The sequence below is a fragment of the Ptychodera flava genome, chromosome 11 (genome assembly GCF_041260155.1).
Source record: "Ptychodera flava strain L36383 chromosome 11, AS_Pfla_20210202, whole genome shotgun sequence".
NCBI lineage: Eukaryota > Metazoa > Hemichordata > Enteropneusta > Ptychoderidae > Ptychodera > Ptychodera flava.
The window spans coordinates 27848991-27869557 of NC_091938.1; the positions used below are offsets into that span (position 1 = coordinate 27848991).

At 40.0% G+C, this 20567-nt stretch overlaps 1 protein-coding gene across 6 annotated transcripts in view; it reads left to right on the top strand.

Annotated features, from left to right (window-relative positions):
* The window catches only part of LOC139143996 (CMP-N-acetylneuraminate-beta-galactosamide-alpha-2,3-sialyltransferase 1-like), a 52646-nt gene extending 36406 nt beyond the window's left edge, over positions 1-16240 (top strand). For all 6 annotated transcript variants that reach the window (XM_070714626.1, XM_070714631.1, XM_070714628.1 and 3 more), the window contains 3 exons: positions 10948-11039; positions 11463-11587; positions 13446-16240. In XM_070714626.1, the coding sequence (XP_070570727.1) occupies positions 10948-11039; positions 11463-11587; positions 13446-13690 (462 nt within the window). In that variant the 3' untranslated portion in view covers positions 13691-16240. The remainder of the gene's footprint in view (positions 1-10947; positions 11040-11462; positions 11588-13445) is intronic.
* Positions 16241-20567: the final 4327 nt, after the last annotated feature.

Below are 20567 nucleotides of genomic sequence, written 5' to 3' on the forward strand. Positions count from 1 at the left end.
CATTTTATACACTATTCGGTCCTGAGTTGGCAGCCGGGGGAGCCAACCCTGAATTCAAGCCGGGAGAACGGGTCCGAATTACAAATACAAGACAACTTTCAAGAAAGGATATTTACCAAATTGGACAGAGGAGATTTTCGTAGTTTCAAAAGTTGTGTACGCAGCTGGCTTGGGAACGCCACCAGTTTACAAAATAAAAGATCTGAATGGAGAGGAAATACTCGGCACTTTCTACTCCGATGAACTTCAGAGCGCACCTTCAGAACGCGACGAGCTGTACAGAGTAGAACGAATTTTGAAGACGAAAAAAATTAGAGGAAAGAAATATTATCTGATAAAATGGAAAGGTTATCCAGAAAGTTTCAATAGTTGGGAGCCGGAGGAAAATGTTATTAGTACTACGTAAGTACTTCGTAAGTTCCTGTGCTGGTACTACGTAAGTACTTCGTAAGTTCCTGTCCATGGTACTTGTCAAGTACTACGTAAGTACTAACGTAAGTATTTACGAAAGTTATTCAATAAGTACCATGGAAAAAGTCTTAATTTCTTGAAAGCCGAAAGTGTCAGTTTACCACCCCACTTCCACCCCCCACCTGGCCAAGTATTTATCATGTACTGTCGTAAGTAATGTTCACTTACTGCATCTTTTTCGGCCGTATGTGGATGAGGTGGGGGCCCCTCGGTTCCTGAACATATTAAGTTTGCAAGATCTTCAAAACGACTTCTCATGTTGCCATAGTCCGTTCTTTCGAGTCCCCCTTTTTCAGCTTTATCTATAAGCTGGTTGAAGTATAATGTACACAACTGACATGAGCCATAGACAAGTAACTTCAAAGTCCGGTGTTACAGAACCGTAGGGTTTCATAATGTCAAGTGCTCGTAGGTCAAACGAAGCATTATAAGCACACACAGATTCACAAGCGTTAAGAAGTTTGTGTAGTTCTTTAGTGAGACTCGAGGTTGTTCTAGTTGTTCTTGACCAGGTGGGAAGTACGCTTTTTCAAGTTCCTCCTCCTTGAAACCGTCTATTAAAAATCCCTGGCTGCCGCCGCTCCATGCAATTCCAAAGTCAAAAGCTTGTGGATATTCTACTGGTCCGACTGTCTCGGTATCAATTGTTGGATTAAGTATATTCTTGAGAACGAGGGGGTAAGAGCGTTCCGAATTACCAAACATGGAAGTCTGTAGTCGTGGCAAATTTCTAAGAAAGTCTGTTTGAACTTGTTGTGAATCTCTTCTAGTTCTTCTAAGGCGGTACCGGTGATTTCGTACGACCTGGCTCGAGTCAACACATTCCGCCTGCAATAATCCCAAGGCATATCTTTGAATATGATAATGAAACTGTGTAAATGGTCAAATGCTCTAGAAACAATCTTTTTTTCTTCCGACTCCGTGGAAACGCCCCGGATTCGAGAAAAAGTCAGATGTTGAATTATGGAAGAGTCACAAATAATGTATTGTTCTGAAGGGAGGGGGGAGGAGGAAACCTCCTCCCTCCTCCTCCCAGCCTGACATTGTAAACTAAGCGTATGTTCTATAAACTGGTTCTGAAAATCAGCAATCGAAACGGGGGAGCGTCCATTATAAAAGTCGGCAATGTTGCTGGAAAAACTAGTGTCAAATTCTGGTACGTGATACGGATCCAAATTTACTGCATCGTAACTCTTACCACTTCCAGTTGGTCCATTTATGAATATGTATGACATTTTAGGATACTATATCATAGAAAAAATTTTTTTTAAAATTTTTTTTTATTAAGATATATACGATAAGACAATGACAATCCTTTCTATTTCAGATGCAATAAAAATACTTGAAACCGGAGAAAACATCAAAATTGATGATGGAGGCAAATTAGTATTTGGTGAATATGTAGATCCTTTCATATACGTAGACAGTGAGCTAGAAGTAGTTTTCAACATCGGACCTAAATATGGTTCGGGAGGTGATGGGGTGTGTGTCCGTTGGCAACCGAGTCTTCAAAAGTTTACTGATTTAATAATATTCCGTACCCTAGGTGAAAGTTTCGATGCATCTACTGCTAAAAGTTATGCTCTAAGCCTGGCCGCTCACTCCAAGAATAATTCCTGTGGATTTTACAATCCATCTAAAGTGTATCAGAAGCGAGGGAGCGAGGCACAGCCGGGCATGAGTATTTTAAATTTCAGTTTAAAAGAGGGAGAGGAGAGGGGCTCACGATTTCGCTACATGTATTGATATGGTTCAAGAAATTGACTGCGGTTTTAAAACAGTGAGTCCGTTACTACCAGTCCGAGAAAATCCTGCTATTGTACCTCGTAATATCCGAAAAGGTAGTAAGATAGAATTCTTAGCATTTAAACCGCGCTTAAGTAAGCGTGGCCTTTCTTTCACTGTTGAGAGATTAATATTTTGTGCTGCGCCTAATAAACCAGAAATTCAAGATGCGGAAGAACTAGTCGACTTAGAAAGATTAGGTGAGATATATAAACAAATAAATGCTGACAAAAATATTATAGTGGATTTTTTGATGACCTATCATAGAATAATTATTTTTTCATTTTAAAAATTTTTAGGATAGTATATATCATAAAGATTATTATGGCCCGTCGATTACATACAGCATTCAAGGGAGCAGTTTTACGAAAAGAATTTCCTGAAGTCAAGCGAGTCAAGGATATCGGGGAGCTGGTGGATATTGAAGGTATGGTCAAAGAAACGGAACGAAAGATGTACTCTGTTTTTACCGAAATGGAAGTCAAATTATCGGATCCGAAAACTGGTAATACACAAAATCGTACATTGCCTGTTAAATTAAAAGATACATACACAAAAGATGTAAGAGGATCGGGATCGGATGTGGGGCAACAATTAATAGATCGCTACGATCGTATGCTTGATACAATTGAAGCTGTTGAGGGTTCTGGTCTCGTTCTCGAGGAGATACTTAATTTTGAAGTAATTCTAGTAGAAGTTTTACTCGGGGCTGGAACGCGTTCCGAAGGGGGGGCTGGGATTCAACTTCCCAGATGGTTAAAAAATAAGCATTGTGTGAGCGATCTGGTGCTACCTTCGGGCAGCGAGAACTGTTTTCAATACGCCATCGTAGCAAGTTTAAAGTTGGCCGACCCCGAGTTTCGTGAAAAGAAATGTGGTCAGGTAAGGAGAAAATGGAATACGTACGCCCCATTTATGGCTGACTACTGTTGGGAGGGAATACCCACGCCCACGCCCGCCGATATGACTGTATTCAGGCGCTTCGAGCAGCAAAATCCAGGGGTCAAACTTCAAGTATTTCAGATCTACGAAAATGATCCCGCTCCCCCGTCTGACATAACTGTGTTATATAGTAGCGGAGCCGAAGGCGGGACGGATCAAATAGCAAATATCTTACTGATAGTTGGCGAAGACGGCGGCCGTTCTCACTTCGTACCAATTACTGCGGAAAATCGCCTTCGTAATTCTCGTACTAATCGAAAGAATGAGCGCAGACGGAAGTGTATTTGCCCGGTTTGTAAAAGAGGTTTTAAGTCAACAGAAGAATTAGAAAAACATCAGGTATACTGTGGAACAGACACTGCCCAGCCAGATTTTCCTAAGGAAGTGTGTCAATTTGAAGGACATCGGAAGAAGGTTCCTTCTCCCTACGTCGTCTATGCAGATACTGAGGCAATTATTGAGAAGGGACCGGCCGGCACATTCCAATTTGTCTTTCGTATGTTATGGTGGAACGGGGTGGGGCGCCTTCGGAATGAGGCGACCCACTGTTTATGGTAAAAGAACATTCACAGGTCTCTCCTGTGTTACAGACTTTCTAAAGGATATGAAAGAACGGGCCGAGTATTATTCTAAATCGTATTATTGGAAAATAATACCGATGAGGGATCCTTCTAATTACCGGCGCGACGGATGTGATCCAGTCTGTATTGCATGTGGAGAGCCGGCAGGATACCGAGTAGTGAAGAGGAGGCGACCTTCTATTGCGAAGGATGCCGGCCGTCGAGAACCATTCCTATCTACTTTCACAACCTCAAGGGATACGATGGTTCTTTTATTTTGAAAGAATTACATGAAATCGACGCCGGAGGGGGACCAGAGCCTAAAATCATAGCTAAGACGAGCAATGGAGGAATTATGGGTCTCTCGAAAACATTTATTTTTCACGCCTCAATTGTTGTTGCCGGAGGGAAGAGGGAGATAAAGAGACGTTTCTTTTCTATAAAGTTTATGGACAGTGCTCAGTTGATGATGGGGTCATTGGCGAAGTTGGCAACGACTGTGCCGGACCACGGATGGACGGCAGTACCACTTACGTACCCGGACATTCAAAGGGCGAAAGGTTTCTTCCCCTACGAATATTTAGACTCGGTTGACAGACTGGGAGAGAACCAGCTCCCGGAGAGGGGGGAATTTTATAGCGAATTGACGGAAGAGGGGATTTCAGAGTCTGATTACGAACATGCATTAAGAGTATGGGACGAAGTTGGATGTAAGACGATTCGTGATTATATGGAATTCTATTGTGAGACTGACGTTCTACTTCTTGCAAATATATTCGAAAATTTTCGCGACACATGTTTAGAAGCATATAAGTTAGATCCGGCCCATACATGTCAGCGCCTGGCTTGACATGGGATGCTATGTTACTTTACTTTACACGGGTAATAAATTGGGCTCATTCAGATGCTGAGCAGATGACTTTCGTACAACGGGGAATTAGAGGTGGTATCAGCCAGTGTAATATTCATTATTTACAGACAAATCATCCTGCGGCCGGCGCCACTGGCGGGAATTACGATCCGGAGAAGCCGGTGACCGAAATAAAATATCTCGATGCAAACAATCTCTACGGCTGGGCAATGAGTCAGGCAATGCCTACGGGCGGACTTCATTGGATGACGATGGAAGAGTGGGAGGAATGGGAATGCGGGGCCCGAGACGGAGCGGGGGGCGGAGCGGGGGGCGGAGCCGGAGCGTGGGGACCTGGTTCCACCTTTCCACCAAGTTTTCTAGAAGTAGACTTAGAATACCCAGCCGAATTACATGAAGAACACAGCGATTTGCCATTAGCACCGCATCACTATGAATTTCCGAGGCAGGGCGGTCGACTGATTACAAGTGTGATGGATAGAGAGTCCTATGTCTTACACTACAAGTTGCTGGAATTCTATCTTCGGATGGGAATGAGATTGAAAAAGATTTATCGGGTGCTTGCTTTCGATGAAGCTCCATGTCTCGCGAAATATATTGACTTTAACACTAAAATGAGGGCAAAGGGGAGGACAGATTTCGAAAAGAATTTCTATAAGCTGATGAATAATGCAATGTTCGGTAAGACAATAGAAGATGTTCGAAAGTACAGAGACTTTAAATTTGTTTCGGACTGGAACCGTTCCGATAGGGGCACGGATAGTGGACGTAAAAAGATTCAGAAGTATAATCCAAAGATGAAACATATAACTTTCATAACTTCCGAAGAGGATGGCGATTCCTGCGACAGTGCCCTACTGGAACTGAAAACGGATGAGCATAGATATGTAAAACCAGTTTTCATCGGCGCCGCAGTACTGGAACTTTCTAAGCTGCTTATGTATGAGACGCATTACAATTACTTTCGAAAACAGTTCCCTGGAATACGATTAGCCTACATGGATACTGACAGTTTTGTTTACAGTGTACCGATCCCGAACGCCTCCCCGGACGTAACTTTCAATGATATAGTTCGGGAAGATGTGGAAAAGAATGGTGAGAAGTCTATATATGATACTAGTGGGATGAGCGGTGCGATAGCCCCCAACTTTCCGAAGATTAATAAAAAAGTGATAGGTAAATTTAAAGATGAGTTGAATGGTGAACCTATTCTTGATTTTGTCGGCATACGCTCGAAAGTGTATGCTTTTCGAACTCCAACTTCGGAGACGAAAAAAAATAAAGGGGTGAAAGATGTTTGTGTTAGAAAACATTTGAACTTTGAAGATTATAAAGATCTATTTGAAACTGGGAAGAAGCCGGAGCCGGCACAGTTTGTACAGTTTGTACGGAAAAAGGCTGGAGAAATCCGTAGTGAAAAGCGTAGTAAAATTATGATGGCGCCAATGATATCAAACGTGTGCAGCTATACAATCCAGACACGGGCGAATGGCTGGTAGAAACATGGCCGATAGGACGGACGACGGGTCATGGTCATGGTTAAAATTGTAAAGACATTAATCTACTATTTTCAACAGTGACCTGGGCATCACTGATAACATAAATGTGGGCAAATATATTATCATTGTGAGCGTCATCGCCAACCCACGCGGTATCTTTCTTCAGGATCTCAAGTTGAATTCCGTCCTTTGTGTTAATTACTTTTAAACCATTTCCATGAAACTCAATATCTTTAAAGCTACGCAGATCGATAAACAGACAGAATTTATTCTTCAAATAATCGGCCTCATCTATATCAATTTCACACCAATCTTTATCTTCAGCAAAATACCGTCGCACCTCTCGCCAAAATTGTCTTGGTATCATCTTCTGAGCGTACACTTTATTTGCAATGCCTTCAATCATTACAGACACAGATTCAATGGATGGGTTAAAGAAAAGTTCACTGTTCAGTTCTGACTGATTCTGATTTTTAGTGAAGAGTATAGCGATACCTCTAATGCTACGTCGTGGTACATTTATATTTTCATTGATAACCGTGTCCGATTCTTTGAATGGGATTGTTCTAAAATAATGTATATGCTCGTAAGGTAACTTTTTCCACCGTTGTAATAACCAGCAGTTGACCTCGCGAGATTGAGGTCAGAAATTGTCTCGTATTCCATTTGAATGTTTTTTAATTTATAATTGGTTGTAATCAGTTTATTACTGACAATTAATTGGGGGGCGGGTGCCAACGTAATTTCCCATTCAATATGACTCCCTAACGCTTTTGGATATGCAACTCCATGACCTGTCACGAGGGGATGAGTGAGACGAATAGCATATTTTGTTTTATATGTGTCAAAAAGTAAATTATCGCCCACGACGGCAGCATCTGCATCGGCCGAACCGCTTCTTAATTTTCTTAGATTTTCGTTCTGAATTCCGTACAGTGTCATGTTAGTTCTCTCCTTTTTATGTTTGAAGAGATCGCGATAACATTCAATAAGGTTATATTTATTCAAATCGAAAAGTGTCTGACCCTCAAATGTGAGTTTCATACGCTCCACCAAATTTTTTGCAACATTTTGTACTACACGGGTAGTTCCACCTCCCATTACTTCAAGATCAAAAACCAGGTCGAAAGTATCTGGAACTAAGAGTACTCCGCTTTCTAACTTCGGACATCGTATGATAAGTGTCTGGCCTGGATCTGCCTCACTTGGATTATGAGCAATCACGTGATGAGTTCTTTCTGACTTCGTTCCATTCGGTATTCGGTTGGTGAAAGTTGGTGATAATGTTCTATCGTACCCCATTTTTCGTGTAATGTATATAGTAGAAGAAAAAAAAGAAATTAATCACATCTTACATTTCACTTCGTGTATATAATAACTTAGAAGAAAAATCACATCTTTACGTAAATATTTCCGTCTGCCTGAAAGATAAATCGATTGCCTGTGTCGCGAATCAATCGAAGGACCCAATATTCTTGGAGATGTTGGACTTCCATTTCATCATTGTCAATCTCCTGAAAGACGTTTATGAATTCTAGTCGCTTAAAGAAGTTAGTCTTTTGACATTCCTTCACGAAAGCTAAAATGTTATGATAAAGATTATCATCTTTGAGTCGGACACCTGGATTTGCTCGAAGTATATGACGATTTACCCGCCGAAGTTTGCACCATTCCAATTCGACAGAGAAACCAAACAGGTCTTTATTTTTAGAAAGAAACTTTGCAATATTCTTTTCACCAAACATGTCGATGCCGTAGGGGTGTCATATATTAATACATAATTTTATTATAATTACTAATGTTAAACCAGTTAAAAATATCCATAGCTGTTCTCCGACAAATCCGACCACCGATCCTGCTGTTTTTAATAGAAAACTGACGAGGGAACCGATTAAACCTGGTATTGCAGCAGCACTTTTTGCGGCCAAGGTTTTTAACCATTCGCCAAATTGCTTTACAATTTCTTTCGCTTTTGTATATACTTTGGGCGGACCTGAACCTCCTGCGTTTGCTCCTCCTCCCCCTGCTCCCCCTCCTCCTCTAGTCACAGCCAGGGCAATTGTTGATATTGTCATTCCAAGGGCAGTCAGTATTGCAGCGATTGTAATACCATTTCGTTTAAATAACTCAGTCAGCTTCAACCTAAGTGACAAATCTGGATCAGAAATTACATCACGAAGAGACCTAGTCGACGCCAGTCTTTCACGTGCCCCACTGGTCATATCAAGTTGTACTTCAATTCGATCATCAATTTTAGCTAGTCTTGTTCTGAGTTCGGGTGTAAGTTCTGTCTGCTCTAACAGATTTTCTCTTTCACTGTAAAGCTCATCAAGACGCATATTTGCCATCTTTAATTCATCAACAAAAGCTCTATATTCAGGGTTTAGATTGTTCCATTGGTCGATTTTATTTTCAAAAGCTTTTATTTTATCTGCATTACCAGAAGCATCTTGCCGTAACTCTGTCAGTTTATCTTTGTATATACCCATGTCTTTTGGTGACATCTTCTCAGCCGGTATTTTATCGTTTTTCACATCTTCAGAATGCAATTCACGACTCACATTTTCGGGCTCTGCGCTAGAGCGGCCCCCTAATACTTCTCTAATAAATTCATGTCCTCCTTTTTCTCTCATTAATGTGGTGAGCTTATAAAATCCACCTCCTCTATCTTTAGACAGCTTGAGGTTTTTATAATACAGCTTTCCATCCCTAACCTCAGATTCCATAGCCAATACATTTAGTGCATCCGGATCAGTAATTTTATTATAGTCTAAGAATTGTCTAACCTTATATATTTTGCTTCCTACTCTAAGTTCATCCAACGACCCACCTGCGGGCTATCGCGTGGGCTAGCAAGGAAAGGATCAGCTTCTGCAAGGGCATTATCATCATAGGAAAAAGTTGTTTCAGCAGTAACATCGTCATCATTCAAATTTGCATCATCGAAATCCTGGAGTGGTATATCTTCTCCTCCTTCTGCCATATTGTATTTCTATATTACTACAATTATTTTTTATCATCCCTTACATATACAGTAAAAAATGCACATCTCAGTTGTTGAAAGCGTTGAACAATTGGCTGATTACATAGAAAGAACAAGTGCTGCATATCGACGAAGTTACAAATTAATGGGTCGAATTGATATGGCTCTCAATATTACTAAGGGAATTCTTGTAAGCTCTGCTGTAATAGCGGCAATTCCGACAGTTCCGGTACTGTTAGCCTTAACTCCTATACCAGGTGTTGTTATTGATGTGATACAAGGGAAAACTGGTGTAGCAAAGAGACGAGAGAAATATAAACATTATTATGTTCAATATAAACAGCTGCTTACACAAATACAAGAAAAAGGTGCAACCCTTCGGAACGAGGAGGCTCCGGGGTCAGAACTTATTCAGGACATATTTCATCAGGCGCTAGAAATACAAAAACAAGAAGGATTTAGTCCGCCGCTGGAGCGATATCTACGATATTATGGATTGAATGGATATGAAAGTTAGGTTCAGAAAAAATTCCACAGAAACCTATCGGAACGATTTTCTGAAAACTGTAGAATGACAGACATTGAACATGACATCACAAGTTACTAAGCAACTGAAGCCCGGTATTGCGAAAGCGGTATTGCGAAATTCCCTGCTGGAAAGTTCCTGCTGCGTCCTGATAGGGTATTGCGCAACAGTGTTCCGGTATGGTAGGGGAAAATCTCGTTCCGACGACTCCAAACATAGTGAAAAGGGAACAGCCAGCAGATAAAATTCACATCCATAAACGAGAATCAGCTCCGGAACCGTAAGCGAAGGTTGCCTTTGTAAGAGCAGACCGGCTCTGGTACGGCTCAGTCAGAATCTATCTAACAAATGAGAGAGAGAATAGAATGTCGTTCTGTTTTGCCCAGTGGGGGTGAGTCATAGCTACTGTATTGCGCAAGTTCCATTTGGAATGTGAATGACTCAGCAGGGAATTTCCCCGCTTAGTACAGGACAATGCACTGCTGCGCGTGCGTGAGTTCGTATATAGGTCAGGGTTATACTTTAGTTACATGGATGGTTAATTTTTCCTTCGCTTCATGTAGATAAATGAATAAAATGGGGTGTAAAATTCTTACTTAATCCCAGTTGTCCACGTTTACTTTACTACTATTATTCATTTAATTCGCCGACAGTGACAGGTTATCAGTCGGCGAATCGGAACTCACAAACGTTAATGAGCAATCGCAGGAAGTCGCGGTTTTACCTTTCATGAGACAGAAAGGGTCAAATCAAACCTTCAACAATCGATCGGTGCCTCAACAAAATTTTTATGTGCATCGTAGTAAGCCGTAAAGAGAAGACAATGCTGGGTACCCAAATTAAATCAACGGATTTAATTATATCTTTGGTAATATCGTAACCCAGTGACGGAATTGTAATGTCAACAAGTGTCCATTTCATGTTATTAAAGTCAATTTCATAATATTGTAACCCGATGAGGGAATTGTAATGTCGCCAAGTGCCCATTTCATGTTATTAAAGTCAATTTCATAATATTGTAACCCGATGAGGGAATTGTAATGTCGCCAAGTGCCCATTTCATGTTATTAAAGTCAATTTCATAATATTGTAACCCGATGAGGGAATTGTAATGTCGCCAAGTGCCCATTTCATAATATTAAAGTCAATTTCATAATATTGTAACCCGATGAGGGAATTGTAATGTCGCCAAGTGCCCATTTCATAATATTAAAGTCAATTTCATAATATTGTAACCCGGTGAGGGAATTGTAATGTCGCCAAGTGCCCATTTCCGTTATTAAAGTCAGTTTCATATATTCATATTGCAGGATATTTATTACATTGCTCCAATATTTACACGGTTTATGGTCACTTGGCTTGAAAAGTTTTTGAATGGCAGTATGGCGACTGAACCTAAACTGTAAGTGTTGCCATGTATGGCACTTAATTTTCATCAGGTACATAGATAAATAGATAGATACATAGATACATAAATACATAGATACATAATACATAGATACATACATAGATACATACATAGATACATACATACATACATACATACATACATACATACATACATACATACATACATACATACATAGATACATACATACATACATACATACATACATACATACATACATACATACATACATACATACATACATACATACATACATACATATGTGCGAGTATTTAAACGTTTGCATGTAACGTCTTTTCGAAGTAACTTAGACTCTGAAGCATTTTCGATCGCTTTGAATTTCAATTTTTTCCGTTTCAGATGTGATCCACGTGATATCACTTATGATATCTATTCCATTTTCCACTCCACTGATAGGTCATCAAGATATTTCAATAATGGCACCTTGGTAAACCCAACGAAGATAAGAATCCTTCATCCAGATTTTCTGAGACACTTCCACATCAATTTTCTCAACGGAAAAGGGTATTACCCATCCACAGGTAAAAGAATACCCGTATGATAATGCTATACAGTGGCTTGAGCCCTGAGGGCAGATACCCATTTGCCCAACGGGAGGATGGGACATTGCTGGCAGCTGAGGACCCATATGTGTTAATGCAACCATGCCTTTATTACATGCTTATACAAACGACAAAAGTATTTGGATGTTTTTAGATAGAGGGGAAATTTTATGTGTTCACGCTGTCAATTCTCAATATAGACGGACGTAAACATAATTAAATGTGGCATTAAAATACGGCATACCTTTTTGTGACGTTTACAAACCAGCAGCTCTTTATCTTCCGGAAATTGCGATGATCTCACCCAATACCTTAAGTGTACATTCAATCATAGACCCTCGAGAAAAACTCGAGGGTCTATGTTTGAATCGACTAACCAAAAGTTTCCGACGATCAATTTAGGTCTAGACATAAAACTGCAGGAAATCAGAAGATATGTGAAGAACTAACTCTCTTATAGACTTTGTTCAAATATTTGCTCTAAGTTATTTCTCGTATACCTGTGGTCGTTTGCGTGAAATGCTCGAGTGCGGGGTGAGGGGTGTCGAAAGGTCACGCTCTACTTTGTATTGATAAATAGCTAGAGATCCCACCCAGGGAAATCCTTCAGAATCCAAACGGCATGTCTCCGCCTATCGTCGCTTGTGCAAAAACGTTTCATTAAAAAAAATAAAAGAAGTAGGTTCAAACCCCGACGTTTTTTAAAAGGGCGTTCCTGTGTACACCTGGTTGTTGTCAAGAAGGGGGACAATGTTTGATCATAACTCTGTACGAGTACCATAGTTATACGGGTGTGTGGTTCCATCAACACACCCAGCTGGCGATTTCGATAAGTGGTTACTGAACAACGTAACGATGTTATAATGTAGAACATGGTTGGGCCGGACAGACTAATCAGAAATTACGAACGAGACAGGCAACAACAGCTCAAATAATTACATTCACGATCCACAATATGGTGATTGGCAAGTTCTAGGGTCCGCTGGAAAATATCGACTATGTTGCCCAGATATCTTACAACTTAAAATAGTGCCTGCGAACCATCAGCAGACACAATAGCTGTCCAAATTTATGTCGTTGAGATGTCAATGACATTTTATGAATTGGCTGACAGGAATTTTCTGATCGACAGAAGCAAACATATCCCCCGAATTTTATTTTAGATTCAGATGGCTGTTTAAATTTGTTTCAGTTCCGAATCAAATATTTAGATTGTTCAGTTTCAGCATCTGCCATCCTAGGAAAAAATAAACATTTACATCAGTAAAATCGATTGAATTCTTGCATTGGGCCATCGACTTCGTCCCTTTAAAGCGCCATATACATGTAACTATCATCGCCCCTATTTTTTCTGAACAAATTTAAGATAGAACGCGCCTCAGGGACAGATATTGTGACTCTCAAACTTTTATAATTCTTTCTGATCTACCTCTTGGGGGAGCTCATTTTAATACGAAAGATTTTCACGTGTGCCGTCTTTCGAAATCGAAAACTTTTATTTTTCTCCATAGAGTTAACACAGAGATGGCGGCCATTTTGAGTTTCAAATATCGGTAAATCTTCGGTAATTTGTTTCTCCAGTACCAAAATTTACACGGTGACCCCCGATTTTTATTCCTGATTTTGAAAGGGTATGGTTGGAAGATTCCTTTAGTGAAGTTTGAGCAAAAGTTGAAGTGAGCTCCATGTTCGTCTGAACACTATATATCCGCCTCCTGCTTCCATAGTGAGACTGAATCCTCTACGTCGTTTTCACAACTACATTCAGCGACGACGCACACATGTGTACAGGTATATGGTACGACAACTAACGGCCCACGCTATTTTTCGCTTTCAGGGTGCATAACGGCGGCCGTTGCCCTCTACAATTGTGACGAAATCAAGATGTTTGGGTTCGGAGTGACAAACAGTTCGTCTCTCCACTACTACGACAAACAGAACGCCACCAAGATTACTAAGAGCAGGACGAATCACAATTTTATCAACGAATGGGAGCTTTGGAAAATCTTGGAACAGAACAAGATCGTCAGTTTTTATCGACCGGACATACAAGAGGGCGCTGATAAAACGGGAAAGACATAGATTCAAATGTATATTACTCCCATATGACGTTATAGGAGTTGAAGAATTGAAAACGCTGCATACACGTTTCGCACCAAAATTCATTCGCTAATTTGGGTTTTCACTTGTAATCTTCATGAGCGAAGGAAGACCATACCCAGATGGCATTATGAAGACTGTGTGCTGTTAATGTCGCCGTGTTTTGCCATATTTTTTTGTCAGATTTGCAGTCAGTTCTGTTTGTCAGAACGCCACATTAAACATACTGAAAGCTTGGTCCATGAAATCCATGGCAGCTTCTATAGCCGTTTACAGGCAGCCTTTGCACGGCTCACAGAGATGACAAAACTGTTGTTGTGTGAAGAAATGAATAAGTATGCGTGGTATGAGTTAATATCGGCTCTATCAAACCTCTACCCTAGCATGACACAGAGAGAGTTTATTGGAAATTCGTATCATGAATTATGATTATGTTAGTTCATGGGTAATTTAGACAGCATGATTCAGTCTGATCTAAATTCTCCTAGCAAGTGCCTGCTAGTAACTATCAAATTTGATTTGTCAATAAGAGAATAACAGACTCTATGAGCGTAAGTAAATGAGTTCATTGTTATTAATTTGAGGCTGATTTGACTGAGAAACATGTCAATGAGATTTCTGCATAAATTTGCTGATGAGATATCCGTCCCGATATAGGCTCGCAAAATCTGTTGGTAACTAATAACAGCTGTTTTCAAATTTGAGACAGTAATAAGAATTTTTACTCTGTGGGAATGATTCCTTTATCGACTTGTCTTGTATGGCCAAGAAAATACGTTCGTCATTAAAGTATGTTGCTTTTTTTTTCATTTCGCCTGTGGTTTTGGTGATGGAACTGAACGCTGAGATGAGCATTAAGTTAGAATGCGCCTCGGAGACAGATATTTTGATTTTCAAACTTTTTGCCCTTTTCTGGTCTACCGCTTGTCGGGGCTCATTTTGAAGGTCTTTGAAAATGTAAAGTTTAAAACTTTGCAGGATGCTTGCGTTAGCATTGAACTCGGCGCTTGATGCGATAAGCTGGGAAAACATCGGTAACATCAGTGTCTACGTTTTCATCGTTCCCTTTTCCATTCACTGTATACCTGTACTTCTATATTAATTTTTCGGCTGATCAGAAACAGATGATTATATGTCAACGCGAACAATATGTCATCATTGAGTGGATGTCAGGTTGTCTCTCGGTCGAGAGCTGAGGAAAGAGCGCCGCTCCCGACATGATTCCACAAAACTTTTCTTTTTATCCGGCATATAAAGCCACCAAGCTATAAATTATAAAGCGTTCTTGTACGCAACTTAGACTGATTTCCTTTTGCCTTGCCCAAATCCATATATTTAGCACTTGAGATTCAAAATACAATAACCGCGTCATGTGTAACCTGAGAGGGATAAATGCATTTCAGGTAGGTTGACACCGTTGTAAGTGCTTGAATGCTCTCTTCAATCACGATTCCTTCCCTATTGTGGAGGGACCGTGCTTAGTAAGCAAGAATGCGCCTCTGGGACAGATATTCGGACTCCCAAACTTTAACAATACAATTTGTGGGATCTCATTTTGAAGTTCATAGGGTAAATAAAGTTTTCATCGGCTTATTTTTTTTGTAAATCGGTAATTTTATTTCACTCTTAAGGTTCCAAGACAAAAAAATCGACCTTTCAAAGCTAACGATTCTCTATTGGTTAATAAGCTCAGAACCCCCGTAAATTATATATTTTCCGAAAGCTTAGATACAGGGAAACATTTTTGTTACCATGGTGTCACCATTGTGTACATAACTATCATGTGATAGGTAATTTGCATAATCTTTCAAATATCGGTTTTCCCTATGTTTTGTTTCAATGCTTTGAGATATATGGCTGAAATTTGTGTGAGTACAAGCTGTCCCAGGTATCTTGAAAAAGGTGTCTCAGAATTTTTTTAAACCTTCTTAAACAATTTTTTATGCCAGAACAACTTCCACAGCAGCGAATTTAACCCTAGTTAATTTCTTTAAAATTGTACATAAAAAAACTATCGAAATAAAATATCTGAGACACTCTTTAAAAGAGCGTTGTGACAGCTTGTATTTCAGCAAGTTTGAGTCAGATATTTTGGGGTATTGAGACAAAACATAGGGAAAACAGATTTTTGAAAGGTTATGCAAATTACCTGTCACGTGATAGTTATGTAAACAATGGTGACACTGTGGTTACCAAATTGGTCCCTTATATCTAGGCTTTCAGAAAATGTATAATTTAGGGGGGTTCTGAGCTTATTAACCACCAGAGAATTGTTAGATTAAAAAGGTCAATTTCTTGTCTTGGAACCTTAAAAACACGATTGGAACTAATTTGGGATAATTGGATTTTCACATTTTTAAAATTTCTCAAAAGTGTAAGGTGCTCTTTAGCTGATTGTTGCAATATTACAAATTACTTATAAAACAAGTGTATGACCACAGGGGCTCACAAATGGCTATATAAGTCAATATTACAGCGTTTTTCTTTCTTTTTCAATGTTACAAATAAACTAGCTGAGCCTGAAGAGCACAACACTTGTGTAGCTGTCTTTTGTGTAGCTTGTATTGGCATGTATAGTGCGCCCTCAATAGGGAGTGTGATCATATGTAAATGCGACCTTTAGTTCCGTGACCTCTAGCCATTCCTACTTCCTGTCCTCGCTATGCTGGGAAATTAGTACAGTAAACACAGCGACGTCAGTAAACACAGCGACGTCTGTACGCATGGCCGGCCATATGGAGAGGGAAGTAGGCATGGCTAGAGGTCACGGAACCAAAGGTCGCATTTACATATGATCACACTCCCTATTGAGGGCGCACTATACATGCCAATACAAGCTACACAAAAGACAGCTACACAAGTGTTGTGCTCTTCAGGCTCAGCTAGTTTATTTGTAACATTGAAAAAGAAAGAAAAACGCTGTAATATTGACTTATATAGCCATTTGTGAGCCCCTGTGGTATGACTGAAAAAGAAAAGCAAATGAGCTTACATTTACAGATCAAACAGACATTACTTCATCATCCAATTATCCGAAATTAGTTCCAATCGTGTTAAAAGTAAACACAGGGATGGTGGCCATTTTGTAATTAAGTTCAAGTGTAAATATTTGGCTATCTGTTCACTAGTATCAAATGTTGCAAGGCGATCCCTATTTTTCCATGATTTCGAAAGAGAAATGTTAAAACTATGATTAAAGGAAGTTAGGACGAAAGTTTAAGTCTGTCGCTTTCGTTTGTGCGAACTGCACTGAAACGTCATCGGTGAACAAAATACTAATGTAATAAGCTTCTGATCGTTAAGTTGCAGTTACCGAACCAAATAGTATGAGACAATAAACACCTGTTAGCTGGTCATGAGGGTTCTAGCACCAGTTTATTATCTCCCCCCCGGGGGGGGCATACGTTACTAAAAACACATCGCTGTTCCCAGATGCCGTAGGCGGAGGGGTATGTTGTAACACACCACATGTGCTGTTCTATTACGGCAGGACGCGCCTCGGAAGAAAAAGACTTCAACATTTACTTAACCTTGACTTCAACTTTTGCTTAACCTTTCCTCATGTCATCTCTCAACAATGCCCTTTCAAAATCAAGACTAAAAATCGAGGGTCACCGTACAAGTTTTGTTACTGGAGAAACAGGTTACCTACGATTTACCGATTATTGAAATTCAAAATGGCCGCCATCCCTGTGTTAACTCTATGGAGAAAAATAAAATTTTATCTTACACATCAACAAGTAACTAGATCACGAAAGAATCGGAAAAGTTTAAGAGTCCAAATATATGTCCCTTAGGCGCCTCCTACCTTAAATGTGCTTAGACCTTACAAAACAATACCATCGCTGGGTGTGATTTATTGCTATTATATCATAATAGTATATCGAAATACTGGCGTCATAAACGGATTTTTGCTCAAGCTGAGAGCTCGCGCGTATGCCAGCCATGGTATATCACCAATATACCACGGTTCTTTCCGCGTCTCGACCAATCAGATCGCTGTATTTGCACCATCTATATACTGGTATAATTGTTATTATAACATGCCACATGCTTTTCCTCGTCGCAATTCGCTAGAACACGTCAAAGGACGAGAAAATAGATGAGACTAGTGGCTACTGGTTGGGAAAAAATGACGTCAGAGCGCATTTTTTCCAAAGACTATTTCTGTAGAGAAATTGTATTTGGAAAAGTGTCATGTCACGTGACCATACGCTCAGTTTCATCTTCAGAAACAACGGTAGGTGATTAGCGCATAATCAGTGCCCTAGATGAGCAACGTGTCTCTGACTAAAACAGCAAGATTTAATTTTCTATTTCAACAGCGTAGGAACTTCAGACGAGCTCATTGACAACAAAGATTCAAGTGCATCCAAGGACGTTATACGGTATGCTATTAGGACATGTTTGCTTCTTTTTGCGAAGAAATTGGCACTAATGTTCCGGCTGTGGAGAATCGCCCTGTAAACTTATCATAATGTATAGTTTCAGTTCCTATATATCACAGCACATTTATTAGAATAACATTGAAGGGCATGAGCATGTGGTGTGTCATAACACACCTATCACCTGGTTTTTATTCGGGCTGTTCATTACCCCTCGTGGCCTTGCGTGACCGGAAAAAAAATCGCTATACCTCTTGGCCTGTGGCCTCAGGGATAGCGATATGTTTCTGGTAACGCGTGGCCTATCGGGATGGCAAACGAGCGTTATAGCCATCATAACCAGATAATAGGTGTTTAATAAGCTTTAATTGTCGTTTTTCGATGACCCTAATCTCACTCGCACACACAGTTGTAATTCCTTTATTTCACCTTGGCGCTGAAAATTCTTCAAAGCTGCTGTTATTGTGCTTTCCTTACACATTATTTATTATTTATTTTGTAAACGTACACAACATTCAAGGAATACATATAATCAACAGTGCAACAATTTTTTTATGATATTGAGGCAAGGTCACATTGCATGCACCTCAAATAAGTGACAGACTACGGAGTAGAATTTTTTCAAATGTTAACTTACGAATTATCGCTTCTTTGTTGGGTAAGGTTCCTAATTATTACAGTATACCGTTACAATTCATAGGTCAGACGGTAATCATGTGCGAGAGATTCAATTCCAAAAATGTATAGTCATTCACTTTACAGAAGGTGATATTAGAAATCTGCGCATGCCCGAAAAAATGTTTGGTACACCCGCCGTCAAAATGAGTACTAGTTACTGCGCTGTAGTTCCGTCCCGTATTTCATCGGGCCATACTACGGATCTCTAGTACACTTCGACCGTGTTAGAGCGCGCTTGTCAAGTTTTCGGACACAAATTCTCTTGTGAATACACAAACTAGAATTTAAAAGATATGCGGTAATTTCATCCCCATTTTGGGCAATAGCAGCGTCATCAAACTGAATTGTTTTTGCGCTGATAGTTAAAACCTGATTAACTACAGTGCAATTTCACCTTTGCTTAGATCAAACCTCACGCCGCACTGACTTCGAGGAGAAACCCCTGGCTTGATGATAAAACAGTTGATTTTATTTTGGCTATGATCATCGCTTCAATCAAAAAATCAATCCTTACTAAACGGTTGAGATGACAATCCTTGTCAGTAACTCAAATCAAGCGTTCGTATTTTCTTCGAGTTATGCGGTGATGAATGGTGCCTTCCGTATGCGCCTCGAAAGTGAAAGACTTGACTTTGCTCAAATTTTTGTCAGCTAAACTTATTCAAAATAATAATTAAAACCAAGGATCACTGTGCAAATTGTGGTACCACTAAGAGAAATAAATTGCTTAGAATATTTATTTGAAATCCAAAATGGCCCCGAGGCTCATTGTATCGTGTAGGCTATTTTCATTTTACCAACTCTAATTTTGTTGTGCCTTAACAATGTTGCAAGGAAATACACGGCACATTGATGCTAATACGCCTCCAATGGCGGTGAGAGTCGTTAAACCTGCTGGAGACCTATGTTCGAGTTCATACAGGTGCAGCCAACGGAGCTATTCATCGAAAAAGCTATTCCGGAAGCAATTTTTGAGGGCAGGGGAAATTTTAATTTTGCTAGGGCAGGAGACATATTTTTAGGTGGCAGGGGAGCAAATTTAAGGGTTTTTTTTCGGGCAGGGCAGATATTGGTTGTGACAGGGCTTGGCGAAAAACGAGGAGAGGGGAAGCTACTTTTAAAACGGGGACAGGGGAATTTCAGCCATGATATTTCCTGGGCTGGGGACACAGGGCAAGTACTTATACCTTTTAAAGGTTACCCAGACTACTTAGCCTATCGATTGACCCAACATCTCACTCTATGTACTGCGAGATGGAAACCAAATACAAGGCCAATGTAGTATGTGTCTGCATAGGAATGTTAATTTCAGGGGGAATTTTTCTCAGGGCAGGGGAAAATCGACAGTTTTTCTTTTTCATCACAGGGTAGGGTAGCTTCATGTCTGCAGGGAAATGAAATGACAAAATTTTGAGGGGATTTTGTCCTGGGCAGAGGAAATCGGCAAGTTTTTTCGCCGCAGGGCAGGGGAGCTTCAAACATTAACAGTGGGGAGAGGAAACAGGCAAAAATATGTGGGGAGCGGGTAAAAATGAAGTTTGAGTGCGGCATGGTAAGTCGAAAAATTTTTAGTGGGAGGGCAAATTATGAACAGCTAATTAATTACCCTCTTGACTTAAATTAGTCATTTTACATTACTTGTCATGCACAATATATCTTATCATAGTAAGGACCCCTTTAAAAGTGCATTGTTCGTTGGTGTTCATAGTTTTAATGCTTGGCAAACTTGGGTTATATTACGCACTTTTTGACAGAGTCAAGTATACACCCACTTGTGATTATATTTGTGCTACAAT